The sequence below is a fragment of the Cynoglossus semilaevis genome, chromosome 9 (genome assembly GCF_000523025.1).
Source record: "Cynoglossus semilaevis isolate Cse_v1.0 chromosome 9, Cse_v1.0, whole genome shotgun sequence".
In the NCBI taxonomy this organism is placed as follows: domain Eukaryota; kingdom Metazoa; phylum Chordata; class Actinopteri; order Pleuronectiformes; family Cynoglossidae; genus Cynoglossus; species Cynoglossus semilaevis.
In genome coordinates, this window is record NC_024315.1 from 15,138,567 (window position 1) to 15,166,514 (window position 27,948).

Genomic DNA, 27,948 nt, shown 5'->3' on the forward strand with positions numbered 1-27,948 from the left:
CACATTGCCTAAATGTGTTTGATGCTGATGCTTGGGTTGTTGCAGAGATGTTCACAAGTTGTACTACCAAGTCAAAGTACAGTAAAGTCTGCGAGACATGCATTACACATTTAACCCTAAGAAAATACAGACAGACCATAATCAGCTCTGTTGTTCCCTCAATGTGTTTGAACCGATGACATTTCAGTTCAGCTTTCATCACTGATGGTGCAGGTCCAGAAAGCTTCTCATTGTCGGTCTTCATTACCAGCATATTAAACAATGAAGTATTTGATTATTGATTATTAATCATCAAATCCATTGAACTATCATTGTCAGTAGATAAGAGAGAAAAAGAACACACAGAAGAAGACACCAATGAAGATAGAAAGAGGCCAGGATAGGGTGGTTACAGATAGGCTCAATTTTGATTCATTCATCCGCAGAAATGAAGGAAATATTGATACTACAGAAACTACTGATACCGAGAGTGGTACAAATAGGTCTAGTTTCACTCTGGTCTCACGCATTCTCACAATGCAGATCTATTCAAATGGAAAGTGTTGCAACTGTACCATCCTTTAAACCCAGGGATTAAAGCAAGCCGCGAGTGTAGGCCTGAGGCGTAGAGGAAAATATTAACTTTATTTTTGAGAATGTGTGCAGTATTTTGACAGAACTAAGTCATTTGATTTACTAACCAAGATACAACAAAACATGTTACCTTGTACAGGACTGGTCGTGGCAGTTGCATTAGTTTGGATACAAAATGAAAACACAGCACACGATGTTGTTCATTGTATGGACTGTAATCCAACTGAGCGTGTGTGAAAGAGTTTAATCACGGTGCTAGTGTGTCCCAGCTTGTGCTCTCCCATCATTCTGCTGATCATCTCGCAACCTCTGTCCCACTAACTTCATTCACACCCTCCCCCACACAGTTCTGTTTCAGCAGCCATCCTTGTTGGTAATTCCATCAACATACTTCAAACCTCCCTTCACTTCTCTGCCTCACTTAAAATCAGGGTCAGTTCAAAAAGAAAAAACTGATGCTTTGAAATAATTTACAGGAATTTGTGTGTCAGTGATTGGTTTTACCTCCATCAGAATCTCTTAGCTTTTCCATACAGTGAGCAACCCCCCCTACAACAGCGAAGCTGCACATGCTCTCGTGTATGTGGTCACGTGTTCCCGTCTCCGGGTGGATGAATAGTAGTAGGGCAAACTGCTGCGCTGCTCTTTAATCCCTTTCTTCCTACTATATTCACTACAGAGGAGACATTATCTCTCACTTCTGTTTCTACTTTTTCCAGTCTATCCACCATCCTTCTTCTTCAACTTTGGTAATCGTCACATGCACTTTTTAACACCAGTCTATCCACCATCCTTCTTCTTCACCTTTGGTAATCGTTTTTTGCTTGGTGCTGTGTCAGTGATATTGACACTTTTGGTTTGTGATTTGACTCACTGACTCATTTGTGATGTCTCCTATTTTTTTTTAAATGTTATTTCACCATTAGATTTTATTTTTGCCGTTTGTATTTTGATTTTATCGCTCGTCTTCTGTAGGAGATTATTCCTCACTCAATGTATTTTATTAACTTGTCGGTGCTTCTTTGGTACTGTTACTCTTAAAGTTTTTTTTTTTATTCATCGGACAGAGCTATTGGCTACCGTTCACATTTGGTCATCTCTGACCTACAAATCCATGTGTAAATCTTTTAGCTTCAGAGGATGTAATTTCCCAGCCTGGGATCAATAAAGTACATCTATCTATCTATGTATTCCAATTGATACCACGTATGCATAGATTGATGTTCTTGTAGGAGTTGAAGACGGGCTTTTTTTTTTTTATCCCGTCGATGAGTTTAAATTTAGCATGTTAGTCAGAAGCTCTGATGAAAAACCTTTGCGTCTGATGCTAAAGCCGGTCAAACTCTAGGCAGATTGGCTTTCCATGTGCCTGTGGCTAGTTTCTGGGCAGATTACACAGGATTCCACTACCCTTCCTCCCCTGCTCTCTGTGTCTCTCGCCCTCTTTACGTTGCACAGAAACTCTACATCTGTCTCATATGTGTTTCATAAAAGAGTTATTTTTGAAAAACAAGTAAGTCAGGAAACATGGAGGTGCTAAGTTGCAGTTGTGGTTTCAGGGTTTCTCTTATTAGGCTTCAGAGGATGATGCTAGAACAATCTAACAGTAAAGTTCAGAGTGGCCGTTACAAAATATTCAGTCAGGTGCCACTCTCTGTGTGTTTGAACATGTGATCTTCAATCCAAACCCATGGCAGTCATGTGAAAAGAAAAAGAGAAAAGCAGAGACGGAGTGAAAATGACCCTCAACCCACGTCTTCTGCTGGCTGAAAAGAAAAAATGTTTTTAACCCAGCAGGACAGTAAATAAAGGTAGCGAGCAAATACAGAGCGTGCTTGTGTTCTCGGTTGTTGTCTTGTAATATACAAGGCGCAAATGCTTCCAGCGTTTCTCTTCTTCAGCTTTATTTATTATCCCAGAACGTGTAAAATAAAGCCAGCTTTTATTTAACTGTACCATACTTTATGGCTGCTACTGTATTTTCACTCACAGCTCAGCATCTTGGGAAACATATATTTTGCAGTTTGCCTTAAGCCAAACACTTGATCAAACATCACATATATTTATTACCATGTCAGAATCTGCAGTTTGGATCAGTGTAGCACATGCTTCGTGTGCTGTTCTACTGTGTAATATTGGAATGTTGCAAAATTGTTATCATCCACGTGGACACGAAATTTAAGTGGACATGATGTATTAAAAAAAAAACACATCTGGACTGATTTCCTCCTCCATCAGTAAGTGGCAGATCTGACTGATTCTCTTTTTCTCCGCTCTCTGAATAACAAAGCATGTGTGGTTTAGAAGCTGGCAAGTCATTATTTTACTTTTGGTTTTTTACTGGATAAATCATTGTGTGGAAAATGAAGTAACTGACAAGAAATTCCAAAAAAAGAATTACGAGCTCTTGCACACGGCTCGGTCTACTCTTACAAATTACAGTGATTAAACTAATATTCTCGGATGTGGTGTTAATCAGGACTTGTATCTGTTATCTGTAAAAGGAACTGTAACAGGAGCGTGGCAGAAGAACAATGGAACACTTCACTGCAGTTGAAAGCTGTATTTTTCTTTTGTACGTTCTCTTTGTAGTAATGATGTCTTAATTTCCTTACTTGTCAGTTAGACAATATTTATGACATGTAATTAGCGTAATAACTGGATCAGGGGTCAGATAACATGGTTTTGGAACAGCGTGACAATTTCCAGCGCAGAGTAGCTGAAAATTGGAACCATCTCTTTAAGAGTAGAGTAATAAAGTCAGACATTATAAATGACATGGGAAGTGATCTATTATTTACATATGTACAAGTTGAGAATCTAGGGCAGAAATCTAAGACTAATGCTGTTGGCTCAAAAGAATCTTGAACCAAAGAAAGCAGAAACCCTTGTTTTGTCAGCTGCTTTTGCAGTTCCCTTTATTCCCGTACAGGAAAATACACTATGTATTTTCATTGACTTTGTTCCCAACCTGCTGCCTTTGGGGTCGTAGCCCACAGAAGATCTGTTTGCCCCAGTACTGAAGACTGAAGATTACAAAACTCAACTTTGTAGATAAAGGACACATCAAGTGTAGCGATTCACATCGCAAATAATCCCAGGACTTGAGCTACAGACTGTATAGTGTGTAGACTGTTAATGTGCCAAATTGCTGGTAATGAATTAAAAACATGTGGTTCAACAGACAGTGTGTAATCTTATAGAGTAACTGAGGCGGTTTCTTCCTGCTACTGCACAGACATTACAGATGCTTAAAGACGTCGGGTAGTTCTATGTTCTGCCCCTCTGCCCCCAAAAAACTAACATTTTTACTCGTCCTGGGCTGCGTTTTGTTAAATGTTATTACATATTCTTTTTGAACACCACACAATCGTAATCTTTCCCTTACATGAACATGAACATCGTAATCTTTCCCTTACATGAACATGAAGCTGAGTGGACACATTTTGATCGATGCCTGCGATCATGTGACAAAACAAAAGTCCTCTGCGGTCGCCAAAAATTGGTGATGTCAAAAGCCAAAAAACGTTGGGAACCATTGGGTTAACATTGTCTAAGAAATGCAGCACTGAGCAGCTGCACTCTTTCATCTGAGCCGTTAGCATGAGCTTAAACAGCAAAGGGCCACACCCTCATGCTACCTGAAAGGCCTTCACCAGAACAAAGCAGAATACTGTGGGAGTGTTGTGTAGTGTTGTCTACAGTGTTGTGTACAGTGTTGTGTAGTGTTGTGTAGTGTTGTCTACAGTGTTGTGTACACTCCCTCCATACCAACAGGAAGTGGTGTAAGGCTGGACTCTCCTTTAGGCAGTGTGATGCATTTTTAGCCATAAGACAAAAAAAAGAAGATGGAGAATTGACAGTTGCTGTGTGCAGTAGTTTTTCTTTTCTTTTAGTGGAAAGTGCAGTGTAAGGTTTTGTTTTTAAATCCAGCCATGCATTAGAAAACAAGAGTTGTCCGAGTCATGTGTGTATCTGCAGCTGGCTCTCTTTGACGTGGGATGTCAGATTTGAAAAGATGAGGAGTAAAGGTGTAGTGCAGTGACCCTGGTCGAAACTTGATGTTCTTTCGCATGTCAATGCCAAAAGCAGAGCTGCCTGTCTGTGTATCCATCTGGGGCCCAGGGCAAGCATGAAACATACACATACACAGGCTGGTTACTTTATCTGGGTGGAAAGGCTGAGCTGTGTGTGTGAGTGTGTGTGTGTGTGTGTTAGCCTTAATGCTCTTACGGATGAATGAAATATCACTGAGAAACAATGACAAAAAAAATGATAAGACCAACAAATAAATGTACCTAAAAATACAACTTGTCGTAATGTAGTTCTCTGCACTTTAGGTTTTACCGTGATCAACTCTGAACCAGGTATAATCACAGCAGAGTGTGACGTAATAATTTCCTTTTTTCCAAGTTTTGTTGCTGCACTGCAAGTCTTTGTTTTTTATGTAACCAGAACAAGTTTTCTCTTGGTACCTGAGAGGAGGAGGAGGAGGAGGAGGAGGAGGAGGAGGAGGAAGAAGAGGAGGTTGAGGCTCAGTTAGCGGTTATGTTATGAGGCTACAATATGGAGCAGGCTCTTAATGCTGCGTGCAGGTATTTATGGTCATAAGCCACCACTTATATTGTAAGCTGGGAGTGCTGTAAGCTGTTTAACTGTGGGCCGGGATGTCAAACAAGTCATTCAGTGTTGGAGAAGCAGCCTTGGTGGCATATGTTTGTGGTCGAGTTTGGCTTCTGTCATTACTGACAACTTTCTTCTTGACATCTTTGTGACACAGTTTTCATGATACAATAATTTAAATGGCTCTAAATTTGGAATACTGTGTATAAAAAAGTCCTAGTCTATAGATAACCCGCTGTGATAGCTGTGGAGGGTCCAATAGTACACAATGTTCTTCTGCCACTCCCTCTCACGCTTTTTGGGCTTTTTTTCTGTAGTTATCAGTGTGTTCCACAGTTGAGCACGTCATGCACCCAGAGATTAGGATACACGCCATGCAGGCGTCTCGTATGTCCGTCCATCGATAAGAGGCTCAGCGAGGGCGTGATGATTGTCTCCTCGACCAATAGCATGTCGCTGTGAGAAAAGCAGCAGTGTAGCTAAAAAAAGGAATCTAAAATGCTGCAGCAGATGAGAGCGTGGAAGCCTCCTCATCCTACACTACATCATCGCTACGTAGGTGGGAATGTGTGTTTGTAGTTTGAGCCAAAAAAAGTGATTCAACAAACCAGAACTTGTGAGTCACCTGCACTTGTACAAAAAAAAAATTGTACAACATCGAACCACAATTGGACGCTATTAATGCTGTTTGGGCAGCATGTGGTCTATATATGAATAAGTATAGCACATTAATAGCACATACAGTATTAAACATATGACACCGGGAGTTGTCCACGGAGGGACGCCTCCTGCGTCCTACATGCATGTGTCACGTCAGTGTGCGTGGGGAGAGTGCAGTAGTGGTAGCAGAACAGGAGGAGTAAAAGTGGAGGTTATCTGAGGTTGTCTGCTGAGATCAGAATGGGAGTGGGGGGGTGTGGGAGTGGGGGCGCTGTGGTCTCCTGGGTCTGGATGTTGTTAACTTGACGCCTGGTAGGCCAGACAGATGTGCAGGCATATTCATGATCGGTGTGGTGTGTCCCTCTCTGCCCCTGGAACCTCCTTCCTCAGGCAGACATTTTCTACATGTAGAGCAAAAAAAAAAAAAAAAGATGAGATGTGACCAATAGAACAAACGTGGGGGACCATGCAGTGTGGACGACAAATGAAAATGTAAAAAAGCACATTTACAGGCAGGGTTTGTTTGTGAAGTTCTAATTGTGTCAGCTTCCCAGCTACAGCGGAACAGTAAATAATTAACTGCTGTTTCAGCCTTGTTGAAACATAGCAGTTATGTGACCTATTTAACTTGAATAACAGCATTGAATTCATGACAAGTTGCTGACATCAAAACTTTAGTTAAACATGTTTTTGACCTTCATACTTAAAAAAAAAGCTTTACAGTTAAATGTCAAACAAAAGTGTACGGAGCTGTTATTACTTAGAGGAGTGCACAGCCAAAGTAACCAACTGTTCTAAGGTGGAGTAGTGTGTGTGTGTGTGTGTGTGTGTGTGTGTGTGTGTGCGCCCACATTTAAATGCTGATGCTGAGGAACAGATGAGCCACAGACAGTTAGACACTTAAACAGATAAGGTGAAAAAAGATGGCTCTGTTCTCCAGAGCTGATAAGACCAACAACCTGAGCCAGACTGATTGTCATCATTCAAGTGTGTGTGTGTGTCTGAACTCCAGTGTGTGTGCAACTTCCAAACTTTAAGCACTGCAGACAGAATTAGCACATACCCTCCCCACGTGTGTGTGTGTGTGTGTGTGTGCACTGTAACAGTTTAAGGTCCCGCCCACTGCCAGAGCTACCACGTCTCCACCCATCTTTGAGCCGTGAAGTGTAGCGAGAGCAGTCTAGCCAAATGGAATCTTCAGAGACAGCTCCTTAGCCTAAGTTGCTCCGAAGAGTTCACGGACTTAATGTCTCTCCGCTGCTCCCTTCAGGCTAGCTGGAAGGACAGGTCCTGCTAATGGAGCGCTGATTGTATTACTGCCATTATGATCTGTCTTTACCTCTTGACTGGAGGCCATTAGCAGGATAGATTGTATAGAAGAAGTGACTGTCAGGATGATGGAGCATATAGTGGAAACAGAGTCTAGGAAATGGTTTTATTCACATCTGTGCCCCCCCAACCCAAACTGGTTTTATTCACATCTGTGCCCCCCCACCCCACCCAAAAAAAGTTGTATTGAGCTATCCCAATGCACAACCCAAGATCACAAGCACAGGTTTTTTTTTCTTTTCCTTTTTCTTTAATCTATCTTTAATCTATCCTCAGTGTTCGGTGCGATGAGTCTAATCATCCTGTTCCTCTCTCTGTTTTTCGTCTCTCCTCTTTCTACAGACGAGCTCACTTACGGCTTTGTCTGGAGCGGTTGAAGGCCCTCATACCACTGGGACCGGACTGCAATCGCCACACCACGTTGGGCTTGCTCAACAAAGCCAAAGCACACATAAAGGTGAAGTATTGGCAGAGCCTCAGTACGGAGCCTGGTGGTGTCGCAGTCAGTAAACATGTCAGTCTGCAGAAAAACAAAATTGAAAAAGTTCACGACATGTACTTTTGTTTCACAATTAATTGTTGCTAAAATAAAAAATATAGATAGATATACAGTAGTTATAAAATCAAGTCCTAAAAATTTACAGAGTAGTTATAAAATCAAGTCCTAAAAATCTATTTACAGAATTACAATAATAATATAAATAGTTTGATGGTGTGAATATGGTAAAAATCAATCAAATATCTGCAGTGGAGGAGTTTGAAGAGGGAGGCAGTGAGTCATCACATCCACCTGGTCTCAGACGGACAGGTGATGACGACGCTGGTTTGGAGACAGAGTTATCAGAGCAAAGATCTGAGAAGTAAAAATAAATAAATAAAATCTGCTTCTTTAATGTTTGACACACTTTGACAGAAAAGGAATTTCCATTCCAAATGAAAGAATCTCTATCTCCATGATCTCTTCTGCATTCCTCTCTCAGATGTTCCCCCACTTCTCCTAACTCTTATCTGCTCCGTGGCTGTCTTGTGTCTCTGTCTCTGCCTGCACCTTTCTTCCGTCTCACGTCTATGTCTGATATGCCTTTCTTTTTTGTCATTTGGAGCCATACTCCACTCTCGCCCTGATCTGTGCACTCCCCTCTCTCTCTCTCATACACACTCTCTCTCTCTCTCTCTATCTCCTGGCAGAAACTTGAAGAGGTGGACCGGAAGAGCCAATACCAGTTGGAGTCTCTGGAGCGTGAGCAGCGGCACCTCCAACGCCAGCTGGAGCTGCTGAGGGAGGGCAGCAGTGCTGCAGCCCAGAGCAGCCTGGCAGAGGGGGAGAGGATACGCATGGACAGTGTGGGCTCTGCCCTCTGTTCTGACCGCTCCGACTCCGACCAAGGTGGGCAGGGGGTGTTAATTTAGCAACTGTGACACCACCATAAGCTCCTCCAGCTGCTCTCAGTGTAGGGAGAACAAACTGGTCAGAGTCCAACTGGGACTGTTGGTCCAACGAGTTGACGCTTTAGTCCAATGTACTGAGGAACGTAAACAAAGCTGTGTCCCACGTATGGCACCGTGTGACCAAAACTGGTTCCTGTGCTAAATTCGTTTTAACGTTTTAATGTCGGAATGATTGAACAACACTTTTTTAATAAAAATATGAGAGATGGTGATGTAACCCAAAATGCCATTGGTCGAGGACAAAGTAAGGACTCTCTGTCTTTTTGAGCGCCTACTGTCCCTCATTGTTAACACGTTCAAAGATATTTCTTCAAATCTTCACTGGATCTTGAGTACAACTCTAATCAAGATACTAAAAAAAACTCTTTTTGTCTGTGTATTGTTGGTACAGAAAGACAAATCAGAGCAGACAGCTGTGTGAATTGTGTCTCACAATCATTTGACAATCCTGTCAGTCAGCTTGTCAGCTGCAAACCAGGCCTCACACCTGAAGGTGAAGTTGTTGGGGGAGGAGATGGTAATTGAACCCCTAACTGCTTTGTTTCACAAAACCCTGAAGGAAAGAGTTTTCATCGAGAATTTGAGCCACGATAAGTAAATAAATGGTGGAAATATTGGATATACAGCGTGTATCACTCTGTATCACATTATTTGTCAGGCCTTATATTTACATTCCATTCTTTTCTCTGTCTGCAGAGGAGATTGAGGTGGATGTGGAAAGCACAGAGTTCTCCCATGGAGAGCTGGACAGTGTGAGCACAGCCAGCACCAGCGACCTGGACGACCACAGCAGCCTGCAGAGCATGGCCAGCGACGAGGGCTACTCCTCCTGCAGCGTCAAACTTGCCTTCTCCTCCTAGAGCCTCCTTCTCCCTGCCACGTCCGCCCTGCCATGCCATCTGTCTCTCCAGCCATGCCCACCCACGCAGACCCACTCACCTTAGACAACAACCAGACCTCCAGCCAATGGCTGAGCAGTGATCTCCGCTTCCTCGCCTTCCTGCCTTTTCTTTTCCCACGTCACCAAACTCAGAGGAATGATCTGAAGACGTCATCTTCTATTCAGCTCTAAAGGGAGACTTGTTTGATACAAAAAAAAATCTATGTCAACATTATTTTTAAAAGCTGTAATTTAAATAAAAATATATAATTGTATTTTATTCATCCCCTCAAATCCACATACATCATCTATCTCCCCTTTGAAGATTCATCATCACTCGCCCCTAATTTGAACCAAAATGCACTTAAATTCACTCTCCCGTCGTTGTGATGACCTGTAAATCCCGTCCAAATGTCGTGGTGTAGGCCAGGATCACGCCGAGCACCGCTGGTCCAGACTTGACGAACACCGTCGGTGAACTTTTGCCATATCAACACACGTGCAGCTCCTCTTCAACATCACAACAGCCCTGAGTTTTGTCCTCTCCATCCTGCAAATTCTGTTTCCCATTACCTCTGCTGAATGCTGCAAATGCCAGACACTGGTGAATTGGTGCTATTGTGAACCAAACCTGCGGGGACATCGGTCATAAAGACGACCAACCACGCGGGTCTCTGGTGTTTTTCTTTTTCCAACAAGCAGCAGAGGAAACCATCCACACTGAAGTTGATGGGAGAAATCAGACATTGCTGCCATCGTGGGTGCTCAGTGCGTTTCAAGGAGTGTGACTTTCTGTGTGTGTGTTTTTATTTGAGCTTTTTTTTTTTCCTCAACAAGCAGCTACAGCGAGCCATCCTGCACTTACCTACTTTAGAGCTGTTCATAGTAATGGCACAAACCAAGAAGTTGAAAAAGGCTAAAAAAAATTAAAAAATAAAACGGCGACAGTGAAAATAGGTCAAACAGCAGCATCAGACCGTTGTTCTCCCATACTCTCTCCAGCAGTAACAAGCAATAACTCCTGTGTCTTTTCCCTCCTCCCTTCACTTGTATGCAACTGTCCAAAATAAAAGCAGCCTTTTTGGTTTTGTGTATAAAAATGGCTTTTTTAAAATTCAAACTTTGAATAGGTATAAATTCACCTACCCATTCAGAAGGGTAGAGTGTGTGAGTAGAACTTTTTGTCCCTGTTGCTGTTGACCTGATGATTATTGTGCTTTTTCAAAACAATATATTGAGAAACTGTTCTCTGCAGAGTGGCATTGGATGAGGCAGGAACGCTGTTCAATTTTCCCCTTTTTCTTCAGATGAAAATGTTTTTAAATATTTGTAAGGGGGGTTGAAATGAAAGTAATCTTTAGAACAACATTGTGAAAAATGCAATTTCAGCTGGAGATGGAGGAGACAGTGTGGCACTGACTCTTTTTATTTATTAGACTTTCTGTTGATGTTGATAATATTTACAATCAGAGGGGACAAACTGCATGCGGCATTCCACGGGTGGTCCGATGTACAGATGGAGGGGTCAGCAGCGTGGGTCGAGGAACACAGGTTTTATGATGTCATGTTCCATCCCAGCTCCACTGGTATTCAGAATTGCACTTCAAAACACAGTTGTTGTTTTTTTTTTTTTATGATTATTGTTTTGTCAGTTTCAGCTCCCATATTACATTTCTGTTTGTAAGATAAACAGATGCCAACATTCTAATATTTATTTTCTCAAACACAAACTCTTTTGGGGAAAAGCTAAATTATTTTGGTCCTGTGTTTTATTTTATTTGATTCTAATTATTTCTCATTCCTTATTCTAAGAATTATATTGTGTGGCTTACAGTACTGTGCAAGAACATGGCCGAGATAAATCCTGAATGTTATGTTTTAATCTTTTTATTATATTCACTGGGTAATGGAAAAACTCAAAGTGTGTAGTATTTAATGTGACTTCCTGTTAAACTTCACCTACAGACTCTTTTTATTCCATTGATAACACAGGCTCATCCTAATATTTCATTCCAGGTTTAATGAGGACCTCCTTGGCTGTTATATTATGTTAAAGACCGATGGTGGCTAAGACTGTTGCACAGTATTGTGGTTGTTGTTTCTGAGGGTGGGAGTAGAGGGCGGGGGCATCTATCTTTTTTTTTCTTCCTGTTGTGTACATTTGTTTCTTTTGTTTCCTCTTATATTTCACTTTGACACTTGACATGTGTTTGGTCCCCACACTGCCCCTAGTGTTTCACCTGTGGACCATCAGTCTTTCTGAGGGAACTAAATTTAACTCCTTGGTGTAGGCTGGTAATCCAGGTCTCTGTGATTTTAGGGTTTTTCCAGAGTCTCAGTCGTGGGGCGTGGGGTTTTTCTGGACAGGGTTTATGATGGTCAGCAGTTTACTGGTAACAACTGAGGCACACCCCCCACCCCACCCTCGCCGCCCCCCCAACCACCCCACACACACAATAAAGAAGCTAATATAAATGTCAGGCTCCTTTTCTTATAGGATTGTTTCAGTGGAAAGATGTTTTACATTTTGAATGCCACCTACTGGTAACTGGGTGTAATGTTGACCATGCACGAGCAGTGGATGGAGAATTATAATTTCCACAAAGACGCCATGTTTGGTGCTCAACATTATAAAATGCCAAAAACGCCTCAGAACATCTTAGTGCCCCTCCCCCCACTCCCCCACCTCCTCACTCTGTACCCGTCCTTCAAAACGCCACCACCCGCTATCACAACACCTGATTAATGCTAATCATTCTACATTTAAACGTACACACATGCTTAGGTCTGTGCACACTGATCTGGGGTCAGGTTACTGAGTGTCTGCCGAGGGCACTGAATCCAAACAATGCCATATCTTCATAAGATGAATACGACTAAGCTATATTTTTACCTCTGTGTTAGGTTTAGACATGCAGTCCTGTCTGATGTTCAGGTTAGTGTTAACTTTTCAGGAGTGTTGTTGCAGTTTTGCAGCTTGACATGAATGTACCGGTCTGGCAAAGTGGNCTGGGGTCTGCGTCTCAGGAGGCTGGTGGTTAACAAACGGGTCCATGACTTTGCAGAGCCAGACAAGTCGTCCCACATCCGGAGTCTTGTTGTTCTCAACCTGTGGCCATCCTTTGTAAAACTTGTACTCTGACGATGAACCTAGACATTTAAGTGGAAAATGCAACGTGTCCAATTAAAAACACAAAGATTTTATTAAGGTTGAATGTGATGCTGGCCTCTTTTTTTTTTTTTTTTTTTTACAATGTCATATTTTGTCTCATTGTTTCATCTACATCCAATAATATTTTCATGGTCAGTCTTTCAATAGGACATTAACACTCCTTCATGTATACAGGTTTGTTCCCAGCCTCTGCAGTGAAGGGAAGTAGAATTTATTCAAGGTCTAAGCACTTTAGTCTGCCCAAATAAATAAAAAAATACATTCAGAAATATATAGAACATTTTATCAGCTGTATTTTTCTCTATTATATTTCTCTTTATATTTCTTTCTAATATTCTTCTGTGTCATGGTTTGTTATAGAACCTACAGAAACAATTCTGCTATCAACTGAATATTTTGTTACTGGTAAACATCCATTCCTTCCATTTAAACGTTAACCCAGTAACCCCAGTAGAAGTCCAACACAGACCCACACACACAGCTGTGTGTGTGGGTCTGTGTGTGTGTGTGTGTGTGCAGCTTCACACCTTAATCACGTTATTCTATCAATTACTGGCTCACATTTGTGGGCATCAGACTCCAGTTCTTTACACGTGTGTGTCAAATATCACATGATATTTGTGTGATCAGATCACAGAGGGATGTTTCTGGCTCCACCTGCCAACCTTTCCCCCCCCCCCTTCTTGACACAACATGTGAGTTTCCACCACATGTAATATCCACCATGAGCAACTAAAGGGGCTGTAGAAAAACCACCGGGTCACACCACATCCACCGCCGCGGTCATGACGATGCTTCTCTGTGCTCTACTGATAATCTGGGTTAGAACACAACAACTCCGCCCACGCTGGCATCAGACCACACTGAGCGTCAGTGCTTTTGAAAAATGGCTGCAAAGCTGTATGTGAAGACTGGCCAGTGTTAATCCTCCCTGGTATGGGTTTCACAGTGTTAATATAAAAGCATTAGTTTAGTCAAATAAAATAAAGTTCTTTGGTCATCGATTTTATGTGTCAAACACATGGCTCGTGTGCCAAATGTGGCCCGCCAAGTCATCTCATACAGTATTTTTACAGTCGTACAGATCTACAATGATATTCAGAGTCATTACAAACTCTGTCCCTAGGTGGTATCAGTTGATGAAAATCTTTTATTTTTGTCTTTCTTCAATTCTTTCGACTATATCAGTATTTTGTTCAACTAAACAGGCCCTGGTTTACACACAGAGTAAATATGTACATTGTGAGTTTAGTTTTATGCTATTATTTAAATGTATCTGACCAGGAAATTAGGACTGTACGTCTCTTTAACAGTGTCATATAAAAGCTGCAGCACTAAGTCACACCCAATCTACACAGGGCAATTTTAAAACAGGACAAAGTGAAACTGAAATTACAAAACACAAGGTTATCAGTCAAAACACTCACAGCCTGGAAACATTTAAGTTGACCTGCTCCCTGTGTTAAAGAACCTTGCTGTACTCCATGTAATACTAAGCTCTATAAATAATTCATATATTTTAGTAGCTATTTTCAACATGTGCGTCGTACAGTGCAGTGCCTGAGGGGGTGCGCGGCGATTGGAGCGTCCTCTGCCTTCATTTGTCCATTTAATACAAAATGTTTTATTTATATTCACGTGTATTTAAAGAAATTGTAGTGGTCCCAGAATCCATGTTGAAGGCCTCTGACCTATATCGTGTAAAAGCCCACTGTTTAAAATGTGCATCTTGCTTCTGTTGTTGTATTCGTGAAAAATGCTGCCACCTAGAGGCCAAATACTGACAACAGTCATCTTTTCTGGCGTTCAGCTGAAAAATGTCAAATGTAAAAAATGAAGAAATAATAATAATAATAATAATAATAATAATAATAATAATAATGGAGAGAGAGAAAAAAACATGTAATGAAACACCAAAATTAACCAGTACCAGAAGTAGATAGCATTGAAGATGTGGGTGTACAATTTTATAAAAAACTTTTTTTTTTTAATCTTTGCTGTGTCTGTAGTTCTATTACTGTGTGGTCTGTCTGTCTCACTGCTCTCCTGTCTGTCTGCTGTGTTCATCAGTGTCATCACACTCACCTGTGTCCTGTCATCAGTCTCACTGGTGTCCTGGGTATAAACACCTCTGCCCATCACTTCTTCAGGTTGTTGGACTTCATTGTTTCATGTTAGTGCCGTGTATTTCTCTGTTTTCTTAGTCCCTGGTTTGTTCCAGGCTTCGTGATCTCTGTGAGCTCTTCTTTCTGTCGCTTCCTGTTGCTTGTTCCTGAGTTTTGTTTGAAACATTCCTGCCTGTTGTTTATCTTCGACCTGATTCTCAGTGAGTGGCTGTATTTAAGCTTTGGACGGTCTATTTTTTTCAGCAAATGATTATAAATATAAACGCGTAGAAAGTGAACTCTCAATCTGAATAAAAATCATATTTCAAAAGTAGCTGCTTTACGTCACGAACTCAACATAACCCTGTATTAACCACAAGGTGGCAGAAGAGGACTAGAATTGGTCACACTACACTGCCACACATCTCCTGGCTTTGATACACGCGCAAATATTTACCCTTAGCAAATACTGTAACCAACATCGAAGGAAAGAAATAAAAAATGGGGCTAGAGGAAAGCTGCTGTCAACGTCTAGCTTCATGGCTATCAGTTCAGAAAATGTTTCTCTATATTATGAATATTATATATATATTAAGTTTGATATGCCTTTCTGAAAAGATGTTGGTGTGAATGTTTCGGGTGTCATTTCTTTTCTTATTTACCAAACTCTGACGCGTGTTGATTTGGGTGTGTGTGTGTATGTGTATGTGTGTATATATATATATATATATATATATACATATATACTGTATATATGTGTGCGTATATAGATATGAATATGTGTGTATGTGTACATACTGTATATATATATATATAAACTGCTCATTCACGGTCTACATACATAATCCTTGTTGCATCATCATTGGATTTACGTTGAAATGACTCCATATTTTGTGTGTGACTGTTGATGAGCTCTGCAGGGATCGTTCACAGCTTCTCCATTTCCACTTGTTTATTTTCAGTGAAGGTCCTTCTCTGCTGTGAATGAAGAACCGTTACTAGTGCTGAATTTTTGGGAGAGGTTGATCTTCGTCGAGAACACTGCTCCACTCCACAGGGTGAGTGTCTCAGTCGTCAGGTGTCATTATGACAGAGGTGGAGCTGACACTGCTGCTGCCTAATTGGGATGTGTCTGCATTCGTCTGAAGCTCATGCTGTGAATTGGAAATGTGACTGTCGGCTGCCTCTGCTGTGACTCATACTCTGGGCCACATCTTGGTGTTGTTACTGCAGCGATAAGTACAACGGCGTAAAACTGTTGGGTGAATATGAGGAGCTAAAATGAAGGACAACGGTGAGGGGGGGGGTCCCCCTGTGTGGGGGGACATGCTGAGGGTGGGTGGGTGTTTTTCCTCTGGTGACATGGATGAGTCATCCTCTCCACGTCGTCTGGGCCTGTGACATCACAGCAGTCTTATCAAAGGAGGAAAGCAATTCCTCACAGACGTCCTTCACTGCTGATTGAGGAGGGGGGGGGAGGGGACGGGGAAGGGGAAGGGGGAGGGGGAGGGTGAGGAGGCTCACAACAAGCAATTATACCTCACATCACTGGGAGGAGGCACAATGGGAGTGAAGGTGTTTAGTACTTTTGGGTGTGTGTGTGTCTGAGTGACAGACAATGGAGGTTATCTTTGTAATAGATCAAATTTAGCTGAAAGACAACATTTAAAATGTACTCTTGAAATTGATGTTGTTTACATATCGTTACAAAAATATTTTTATAGCCTTAGTGAATGCATGCAAGGTTAACATCGTGAGCCTGAAGCTAAAAGTGGAGGGTTGATCAGACGGTGTTGAGAAGGTTCATGGAGGTTAGTGTGACAGTAGAGGAGTGAATGGACACAATAAAAAAGAGAAGCCTTTAAAAGACAACGCCCTTTACATGCCTTCATTTCCTTTTTAGCAGAGAGAGAAGACTGACAGACGTTTGTACGTAGTGAGCACAGAATATACAAATCACATAGATGGTATATTTGTCTTCCTCCAGCTCTGAATAAACTCCTGATGAGTTAATGGTATTGTGGCGGCTCAGTCTCCAGTAATCCACCAGGTAATTCAGAAACTGTCAGACAGGTCTCGCCGGCTCTGATTAGAAATTGGAAGTGACAGCTGCTTCAGCGTTATCAAAGAAAACACATCTGAACCTCATTGAAAATTGAATTGTGGAGCTGCTGGAAATAATGAGATCGCTAATGAAGTGAGAATCCTGCAGACATGACATGAAGGGTTTTATTGGTTTTTTTTTTAACCTTTTGACGCCTCTGTTTTCTCATCATTCTTCTCCGCATTTTTTTTTCAGCTGGAAAAATGAATTTGCTTCCGGTTTTGTTATTACCATGTCACCACATGCCTTCTTCAAACACAGTGAAGATTCTTTAAAAATAAGGCTTGATATTCAGTAATAAAAAAGAGGTCCAGGCTGCTGTAAAAGTAAAAAAAAAAGTGTTTATTACAAAGCTTAAATATTCCTTATTTTAGATTTAGTGACAAACTTTTTGACTTGCAGGCCACAATTGTTCTAAGTTTGAACACGGGGGCCAGGTCAGGGGCAGATAGATGAAGCGTTTGATTGAAATAAGATAATTCAAAAAAAGTCATGCATAAAGGCTAAAATGCTAAAATGCTTTTATCATTTTCTATGCCATCTATTGAGGAAACGTGGGTGTTGCAGGTAAAAGGCAGACGTCTAATGATGGTATAAATAAATTATATAATTTAGAAAAGTTTGGCGGGCCAGATTAAAAAGCTAAAAGGGCCACATCCGGCCCCCGGGCCTTAGTTTGCGCATGCCTGGCCAACTGCCTTTATTTACTAGCAAAAAAAGGGAAAACTGTCTGTATTTTTTGGGATGTCTTACAATAATATTTTATTTATCCTGTTACTACTGAATGTATTTTTTAAAGGTATAAAAAATATGTGGGTTGTTTATAAGATAAGGAAATCAAAAACAAAATAAATATCTTTAAAAAAAAGAATTTAAATATAGCTCTGATCCATGAAATACTCTTTAGAAACACTAGGTGTGTTTGTGTGTGCGTCTCAGAAGAGGGTGTAACAAAACTGACTGAGCCAGCCATAAGCAGCTGCTCTGGTGATGCCTCATGTCATGCTCTTCTCCCACGCTCATGATTTTGACTCATTTGAGTTTCAGGGCTTGGCTGGTGATGTGTGCGACCACAAACTTCACCACCACTGAAAAAAAAACCCCAAGTCATATGTATTTGATGAACACCTCTGTATTTATTTATTCTTTGAGTAATGTGTCCAGTGATACATACATCTTCACTGGACTTACAGTGACGGTAAGGCGACACCTGTGCATGTGTGTGTCGTCACACGTATGTTCCTACATGTGAGAAACAAACAGAAACATTTGAGCCACTTCAAAGTCAGGCGGGCAGGTAAATAAACGCGGTTGAGTTAATGAAACGACACAAAGAGGCGGGAAATGACTCACCGGTGTTAATGCGTAAGACAGGAAGTTGGTCCACTCATGTCATATCATCCTCTGCGAACTGTATGTCAGTCTGTACTTGTTGTTCAGAGCATCCACAGTCACCATGTGATCTGAATGACACCAGCATGTTGTTTCACATGACAGCCGTGTTTCTCAATCTTGGGGTCAGGACACCACATATGGTCGCCTGGAAGTCAATTTGGGATCGCCTGAAATGTCTAGTAATGGATAAAAAAGAATTACTGATAAAAATATTTTTCAACTAATTATCAATTAACAATCTTTAAAAAACTGTAATCTTTCTGTTAGAGAATATGTGGAAACTCAAGGCCAGTACTAAGTAAATTAGTAAAACTTAAATACATTTTTTCACTGTGGCCCATGGTCTAATACTGGGCTGCGGACCATGGGTTGGGGACCCCTGATCTATACAGTCCTCCATTCACAACCGGCCCTTCAAGGTGTACTGTATTGAAGATGTGGCCCCCGGTGAAAATGAGTTTGACACCGCTGTGTTAGTCGGAGATGGAGGGACACAAAGAACAGCACAGGGAGAGAGAGAGAGAGAGAGAGAGAGCACCTGACATCACATGACCTGTTAGTCCTGACACACATTAATTTACACCGCCTCATATCACATACAGCCTCAAATCCACTCACGATAACGCAGGGCGATGACGGCGCTCCGGTCTACAGAGTCACGTTGTCAGATTATCATGCCCCTGATCTGTCTAATCCACGTGAGCCCTGGTGGTTCCCTCAGTGTGGTCAACAGGAAATGACAGCGGCTGAGTCAGACTGAGAGTATGGATTTTCATCGCCGCATATCTTAATCACGCCTCTGTGACAAGACTCACGATGTTTTCTGAAAACCCCTCACTGTGTCATAGGAACAAAACCAACATGACAAACAAAGTGACATCTCAGTACTCATTTCGTCCACTTTCTATTCACGTGTCGAAACAGTTCCTGAAAGCTGTGGGAGTTTGAGGGTTTGGTGTTTTGTACATTATCATGTCTTATATTCAAATCAGTTTGACTGTCATCACAGCAGAGAAGTTAAAAGAAATAAGGTCATGTCAGGGTCATTAGTTGGTTTGTACAATTGTGTGTACAATGATGACTAAGTGCAGTAGTGAAACTGGATCACATGCTGCAGGGGACACATTTAATTGATACCCAGCATCTGGGAGGACAGTAGAAGACCAAGACAGAGTACTATGTGCATACGCTTGTTCACAAAAGACCATCGTCAAAGTGACGAGGTGAGTCATCGTAGTCCAGTCGTACACAACGGGGACAAAGGTCACAGGTCAGGTGAGGTCATTAGGTAATTAGAACATGGTCTTATTTGTCATTTTGTCCAAAGCAGTTCAGTAGAGGACATCTGTCTTTTGACTGTTTTATAACAGTCCAACCCAGACAGCTCAGTGGACAGTTCAGTTAGAGTCTACTTCACACCATCAGCTTTACTGAGCAGTGGTTGAGAGCATCACTGGGGCCAATTATTAGTCAGGGCCAAGTCAGCTTCTCCTCAGGAAGCCAATCAGAAGATTCTCTGACACACAGCGTGATTTCAACCATGGCAGCAGGTTTTGCTAGATGTGATAAAAGGCCCTGGAGGACAGCGTGAAGAGGGTTTTGTTGCCAAATGACTGTGATTTGGAGGCTGTGTCTTTTCAAAGGTCATCTGAGAGGGTCACGCCTTATTAATGACGACTCAGATGGCAGTGGGTCACCCTGTCATCAGAGTCCTCAGCATACAATAGCTATCCTTCTAGATCAACCCCCCATTCTCTCCTCCTGTGTGTCACTGTTGGAGTTCGTTTCGAGGTGTCATGTCAAACCCTGTACTTCCTGTTACTCCTCTACTCAAACCTTTACACACAGTGGAATAAAAATAAATTGAAGTAATTATATTGTATTTATTTATCAAATGAGTCACTCGTGATCAAAATAGAGAGTATGGTGCCTCAGGTGGCAGGACTGATGTTTCTTTATCTCTAGTTCAAGGACGGAGGTGTGTGAACACACAAGAACCTTGTGCAACACGTCGTGTTGACGCCTTACAGCAGCTGTAACTGTGACACTGTGACAGCCCATACACTGTACTGTGCGGCTGACAGCCACATCCCACACTGATGTCACTGATTAGAGGGCATGGAGCAAAGTGAAGGACACAACGGAGGAGGTTGATGGTGGATATTTTTGTTGTTTTTGTCGTGGATGCTGCAGGAATCAGGTTCTAAGTTTATTTACTGTTTTTTTTTAAATGCAACGACTGAACTAGAGATGAATGGACAAAGTCCAGAATTAATTTTTTATAACGATTAAAGACTCATTTACGGCACAAACCGACTCCAGATCCAGACCAGCCTGTTGAGTCTTTGTAGGTCTACATTCTGTAGCTAACCTTTGATTGAAATTGTGAATCCAAATTGATGTCCAACCTTAATGGACCAAAGAATGCAGTTTGTGTTTTTCACCTCATGTTGAGGACAGTGTGAGGGTAGAGGACAAAGACTCGTCATGATTAGAGCATTGCCTGTTGTGATGTGCGTCATTCAAAAACAGACTGAAGTGTCACACTGCTGGTCTTTTGACAGAGATGCAGGAAACACACCCACGTGTGTATGCACGTGTTCTGTCATCCCTCTCCCTCTCAGCCCATTTCTGTTCAATGTCAATTCTTTTTTGCGCGAAAAAAACTCTAATTCTTTCTCTAAACCATATAATTAGGTAATACATACACACTTGCAGTTTATGCATTAAAATTGATCTGAGATCCAGTCCTGTTCAGTCAACCGCCCACAGACACAAGGAATTGATCTGAGATCCAGTCCTGTTCAGCCAACCGCCCACAGACACAAGGACGTGACAAGGTCACACAAAATCTGAACACAAATAAAACAGAAGTTTTCGTATGAACTGTGAGCGGAGTTCCGTCCTTGGGTTTTGTTACACTAACCCACAGCTTGGATGGAGAGGTCGTAAAAATCAAAACAACCTCTGGTTCCACACGTATCCGCCTTCCTACGACCGAGACCTGGAGCACAGGTGAGGCAGGGAGTGTAGCTCAGTGTGAATCAGCTGTTGCCAAATAACATGACAATCTCTGGAATGTCAGGGTGTGTAACTGACACGCCGTGACTTCAGACGTTTTGTTTGGCAAGTCGTTGTTGTTGTTTCAACTTCAGGCCAGAGCAGCCTGGTGCGGCCGGGCTCCGTGGGCTGGGTTGGAGGGACTCACCTGCGGTTGTTGATTTACGGCTGGAGGACAGTATAAACGCTCCTCCATTTGTTATATGGGGTTTTAGGGAGGATTTTGTTTTTCCAATTAACTTGAATTTAAATAAATTCATTACATTTCTTACTAGGCTTAAACAAAGTGTTGGAATCAAACTTGTCATTATGTTGAGATGAAACTAAGTTATATAAAATCTAAATTCTATGAAATTCTAATGAAAATAAGTTAGTAAAATCTCCTTTAATTTTAAGGTACAATTCTTGATATTTCAAATGACACAAAAAGAGGTTAGGCGTGATCAAAAGACCTGATTCAACTGAGTGATGACTGGAGAGGAAGACATTGTCATCTCTGTTTACTGATAGTGAAAGAGACGCCACAGAAAACAGCCTTGACACAGCAGCGACCAGCGCAGATTCAGCAGTGGTGTCATGTGACACGTGACAAATCAGGTAAAAAAACACACACACAAAACGTAGATGAGTCACCTGAAGGACAACACACACACACACATACACACCGAGAGAGAGCAGAGGAGTGGTCATCAAAGACCAGTGTGTGTCCGTGTGCTAACACTGATCACATCATCAGGTATGACATTCATAAAGCCTCCCTCCTGTGAGGCTGATGTTTCTTGAGTCAAAGTATTGACAAAAAACACATTAGAACAGTGTTGTGAAAGTGAAGCAAGGAAACATTGTGGGAGTCTTGTAACGGCACGGAGCCGTCACGGCTGATTCATACAAGTCAGGCTTGTGTCTGTGCAACACTCCAATCTCGGGGAAGGGAGTCATCTTTCCTGCCTCCAGGGTGAAGTAAAAGGTTTCTCGTGAAAATAGGATTTTTTTTAACTTTAATTTTCTGCTCATTTCTTTAGAAGTGTCCTTGTTTAAAGCAGAGATTATCTGAAGATAGCTGGTCCCACCCACCATGTTCTTTACAGCTGACAGAACATGACTCATGAAACAGAAACAGAACATAACGGTAGCTGTGCTGAGGTGAGGAGACCGTCTGTGGTTGGACTTCAGCAGCAGTTACCAGCTCCGTGCCTGGAGCTAACATCCCCAAATGTCAGATTGACATTACAGTGACAAAAATCAGAGAATGGAGTTACTCTCTCTGACTGGCCCGATTTTAAGGTCGTGATCGGGGAAGTTCCCTTGAGCAAACCTCTATCAAAAAAAGAGGGGAAGTTAGAATGGAGAGGAACTGAGGGTTATTTCCACTGGTTGTCTCACTTTCTGACTTGGGTTTCCTTGAACTTTGGGTTTTTCATATTTTCTCACTGATCAGGAAACACCTGCACTGTCTTTGCAGACTAACTACGTTAAAGTGAAAGTAACACACTGTTGACACCCGTGGCCACAGACAAACAATATCTACTGATCGTTGTTGTTGTTGTTGTTGTTGTCCACTTAGACGATCAACATAATCCCACTTTGAAATACCACCAGCACATCCATGCTAAAGATATCAACATATTTAGCATTTGAGGCAGTGGTTCTCAAAGTGAGGGGTGGACTCCCATTGGGGCACAGTATTATTGGGGGTATGGGGTCACAGCAGGTCAAATTTATGGAATATTTTTTTAAATGGAATATTCACTCATTTTTAATTGTATTGCCTTTTTCTTATGATCTGTTTTTTTTAGAAATAACAGTGTTTTAAAGTTAAAGTTCAGTGAATCGTAGCTGTGAATGTGTTAGCGAGGGGCCCTGAGGGTGTGAGGGCTGCAGAAAAGGTTACATGGACCACTTACTAACAAAGAATCATCCAAGAAAAACATTGACGCTTATGAATATAAAACAATAATGTCCAAACATGACACAGGTTTTTCCACCCCCACTTGAGGCTTTTGTGCAGAACGTACTTTCAGTATGACTAAACCTGGTCATGTTCAGACTGATGTTTGTACTCTACACTTAAGACATACTTCTGTTTCAGAATCAAAGCAACTTGGATGACCAAACAATAATATGAATAGGCTACTGCGGGATGAAACACAGAACTGGGATGGATTAGAATCAAGGCAGGAACCGAGGCAGGATAAAACAACAAGAAAAAAGGGTTGATAAGAAAAAGATAGAAGCAACTATTAAAAATAATAATCAAGGTTAGACTAAAGGTTCCTAAAAACATCTGAAATAAAACAAAAATAAAAGGTACTCAACATCACCTGCCAGGGAAGACGATTCGTAGGCCCGAGGAAAAGGAAAACACAATAATAAATACCAGCAATTTTCTTTCACAACACTGATATGGCTGTGACATTAAACACAACGCAACATCACTGAGCGCCTCTGACTGACAGCACAACCATGAGGAATGTCTTGCAATACAATAGTTCTGTGGTTCTCAAACTGTGGTACGTGTACCACCAGTGGTACGTGAGCGCTCTCTAGTGGTACGCGGGGATAATTAATATTTTTACGTTTACATTTTCAATAGAATAAATCTGAAACATACCATGCACAATTAAAACAACATTTAAACATAAACATCTTTCTAAACATCTCTCCTGTGGTGGAAGCTAACAGTGAAGGCCTCTGAGCTGTATGTTGGTCATCATGGTGGTACTCAGAGAGATCAGTGTTTTCTGGTGGTAAAGTTGGAGAACCACTACAATAGTTAAACATTAGGAAACAGAAACCCCTACTCTGGATTTAAATTTAATTTTTTACATTTTTATACTAACTACGCTGACTTTGCACAGAAGCCTCACCAGCTTTAAATCCTCCGACAGAAGTATAGTGACAAGTTTTACCAATGTATCACTTTCAGAGGGACAGGAAACCTGTGCAGTCAACAGGAAACCATTTCTTTACAGTTGCCAAACATTGCCCACAGCCGTGTTTGGATGACCTTTTAGTGCAGGTTGTTAAATGCTGATTCCTCACTTTGTTTTCACAAGGTTGCATCCTGTTTGTTGTCCTGTACATTCAAAGGTTGTTTTACAGAACAGGGACGTACGTCCTGGTGTTGTGGTCAGTATCATCTCTCCGATATTCTCATACTTTTCTGGATAGTTTTACTGAACTGCTGTTTTATGTTAGATTTGTCTTGTTAAAAATATCTAAATTTAAATTTCTGCCCAGCATCCAAGAAAGATGTCTCACAGACAGGACACGGTATGCAAGTTGTCATTTTAGGTTTAATTTTAGTATCTCCAACAGGATGGCAATATCACACTAACAAGAATCTGCCGTCACCTTCTTCGTTGCATATATTTGCACACTGTCACGGTGTCATCACCTTCTCGCAGAGCTTTTCCCATTGTCGCGAAAATCACACCCAAAACTCAGCGATCATAGCTGTGGAGTGTTAGAGTGACTTCAGTCGCTAATTGCTAACCTATATGGTCGGCAGCATCATTCCCACACAGGCATGTCATGCAAAATGCATCACGGTGGCAGCATGGAGGTGAGTCATCAGTGATGCTGGAGCTCCACAGTCACAGACAAAGCTCGGTGGCTGAAGGTGAAGGTGTGAATGTGTTTGTGAGTGTGTGTAAGAGAACAAAAGAAAATGTACTATAATACTATTACACTGTTTGGGTTTGAGCTTCAGCAGCTGGTTTGTTCACTAATGCTTTGTTTCCCAAAGACTGGGTCGCAACCCTCAGGTGGGTCGCAAGAGATTTTTTTCTCTTGCGAACGTTCGTAAGAGAGAGTTCTTTGAGAGACTGGTCAAAGGATGAACTCACTATCCCCTTTCCTCCTCACATTCACTGTCAGCGCCATCTCCTACACACTGCACCATGTTCTGTCGTGCACAGATAATAAAGTCACCTATGCCAGAGCGCTGTCTGTTGACTTCAGCTCAGTATCCACTACTATCACCCTGCAGCAGCTGCAGAGGAAACGCTCTCTGCTGGGTCCCAACACCCACACCTGCAACCGGATACTGTACCCCCACCACCTCCCCCGATGTTCAACAACTGCAGTGGCATCAGCAGCAGCCACAGCAGCAGCAGAGGAACATACGTGTACATAGGATTCTGCTCTGATAGTCAGGTCAGTTTCATCTTGGCATTTTCACTGTCTCATTTCCAGCTCAGTTCAGTTTCTGATTTTGGAGGTGTGCACAATACAGTTAGGAGATGTAGAAAAAAACACAATGTTCTCAGGATCCTGTGTTTCCTGACGAAGATGTCAATCAGCCCTTTCAGGTCCACCCTTGGATTCCACTCAGAGGGGAAATGCCTCGCTAATGTCCAGCCCTGCCCGGCTCCTCTACGCACTGAGACGTCTGCTTGTCTCGTCCCCTTTAATCTCTGACACAGATTTTTCAAGATAACAGGCTGTAAATCCATCGCTGATTGAATTCAAGTAGAAAGGGTCATTTCCAAGGCATTGATCTCCTGCTTAATAAACAGACTCCATGGAGCCTCCATTGCATTAGTGAAACACACACACAGAGCAGAGATAACCTGGCTTAGAATAAACCCACTTCCACTCATATCAAGACAGGAATCACAGTGAAATGCTTTGTCAATAGCTGCAGTAGGTGAAGCAGCCGGTGTGTACGTCAGAGGCCTCGCTTCGACCTGACCTTTTTATGAACATGTTGCTTTAACTAAAAATCTGAGGTATTAACAGTGTCTCACACAGGTGGACCTAAACAAGGAACTGTCCCAATCAGCAACATTCCCACTATTCCGACCAGTCACTGCTGTCGAGATGCAGCAGTGACCATTAGCACAGTGACAACCTACAGTACTGGATGACTCAGACGACAAAGTGCATTTAGACTCTCAAGGAATGTCGTTGTAATGTGCGTCAGAAGAACTTGTGATGAAAAGAAGAAGAAAGAACCAGAAGGAAGTAAATGGTTGGAATCGGTTATAAAACAAGAAATGAAGAGTGTAAGTATGTTTCCATCGATAATTAAAGAAAACTTTGAATGTTCTCAATGCCATTAGTCATCATTACTAAGTATGGTATTTTGTAATGACATTTTTATTTCAGTTCAGACCAACTTCACTGGCCTAGAATTCAGTCTTTCAACCACACAGTTGTTCACCAGAAGAAGAAGAATCTTTTTTTTACTGTACGTATACACACACATTTACACACAATTAAATTTGTCCTCCACATTGAACCCATCGACCCATTCCTGGGGTGCAGTGATCACTGGAAATGCCCAGGGTTGTCACATCCTCTGTTTCACACACTCCAGTCCAGGTCCAGTTTTCTAATCAATATATCTGATAGACTTGTTATTGATCATTCCTGTCTGGAGGACAAGATTTAATAGATTTATTTTTCAACCTGGGTTCAAGTACCCGCCTATAAAAAAGGTCACAAAATAATGGTCGAAAGTCATTCATTTTACTCTTGGACATTTTTCTATCAATATTGTTTTGAAGTTCAACTTTGGTTTCCTTCTGTTTTTATTAGATTTTTGTAGCAGAGAGAGGATTGGTGCATGAGCAAGGCAGTGATAAACCAACGATCAACTGCCTTAAGCTTTGTGCCCATGTACTGTATGTGCCCAACCCACTAATTTGAAATCAATTGTCATGGATGACTTGTTGTCAGTGACTGTTCTCTAACTCGTTTGATTATATTAATAAGAAATATAACAGTCTTCAAAGGTCTGTTGGATTTAAACCTTTCACCCAGTTTTGTCATACACTCTGATAAGAATGGCAAAAAATCTCCTTGTTGGGTTTCATCGGGCCTTAAATCAGGTCAAATGTCCTCCTGTGTGGGGCACGTATGACTAACAGTTTTTAATGTCATGTGAACTGATTTTTATGGCTTCATCAGTATTACCACCCCTATTCCGCTTTTACTTCAGAACCGCCCACTCCCCCACAGACCGGCCTTATCAAGCAACATCAGGACTTCCTGATCAAAGCAAAGGAGTTGTACAGATAAAATTAAATGGGATACTTTTGTCCAAAAAAAAAGGAAGGAAAGAAGAAAGGAAAGGGGGGAGGAAGAAAGGAAGGACAGAAAAGATTACGGCCCTCAACAAAATGGGAATGTGTCTCTTCACAGTTAACTTAGGTGGAGTTCAATCTGAAGGGAAATCACAAGACAAGAAACTGAAACTCAAACCTCCCACATTGTGCACTTTCTGTGTCACTTATTTGAGGAAGCAGACAATGTGTGAGTCACTTCCCTGGTTCTGTTAAGCCATGGCATAGTAAGGAGGTAAAGTGTCAAAACCAATGACCGTCAACAATGGACCACTGTGTAGGTTTGTAAAAATGTTTATAACAATAGCACCATGACTGATTTACCTCAATGACAATTCAGCAGTTCATTAAAATCCTAACATATGGGTTCATTTATTACATATTTGTTAATGCTAAATTATGAATGTAAATATTTTTTAAAATAGCATCACAAAAGTGAGAGTGCTACATGACAAGAGTGCTTTGTCTTTGTGTGTCTTTGTCTTTCTCTCTTTAAAGAACCAAGTGAGCCTAGTCAACTGGACTGT

The 27,948-nt window shown here is 41.6% G+C and overlaps 1 protein-coding gene and 2 long non-coding RNA genes across 5 annotated transcripts in view; 2 read left to right on the forward strand and 1 right to left on the reverse strand.

Moving 5' to 3' along the window:
- Nucleotides 1-11,429, forward strand: part of mxi1 (max interactor 1, dimerization protein) — a 19,282-nt gene extending 7,853 nt beyond the window's left edge. For 2 of the 3 annotated variants that reach the window (XM_008317443.3, XM_025058908.1), the window contains exons 4-6: nt 7,528-7,642; nt 8,374-8,572; nt 9,331-11,429. In XM_008317443.3, coding sequence (XP_008315665.1) covers nt 7,528-7,642; nt 8,374-8,572; nt 9,331-9,494 — 478 coding nt within the window. In that variant the 3' untranslated portion in view covers nt 9,495-11,429. Of the gene's footprint in view, nt 1-7,527; nt 7,643-8,373; nt 8,573-9,025; nt 9,229-9,330 lie in introns of all 3 variants that reach the window. The other variant, XR_003050711.1, reaches the window with a different exon arrangement.
- A 1,100-nt stretch (nt 11,430-12,529) lies between these two features.
- Nucleotides 12,530-27,791, forward strand: LOC103384076 (uncharacterized). Its single transcript, XR_522072.3, has 4 exons — nt 12,530-14,859; nt 15,754-15,849; nt 25,342-26,359; nt 26,463-27,791. It is a non-coding gene; the product is annotated as an uncharacterized LOC103384076 (long non-coding RNA).
- LOC112487544 (uncharacterized) lies at nt 18,012-21,002 on the reverse strand. The gene is made up of 3 exons (XR_003050712.1): nt 18,909-21,002; nt 18,249-18,466; nt 18,012-18,137 (listed from the first exon to the last, which is right to left on the reverse strand). It is a non-coding gene; the product is annotated as an uncharacterized LOC112487544 (long non-coding RNA).
- Nucleotides 27,792-27,948: the final 157 nt, after the last annotated feature.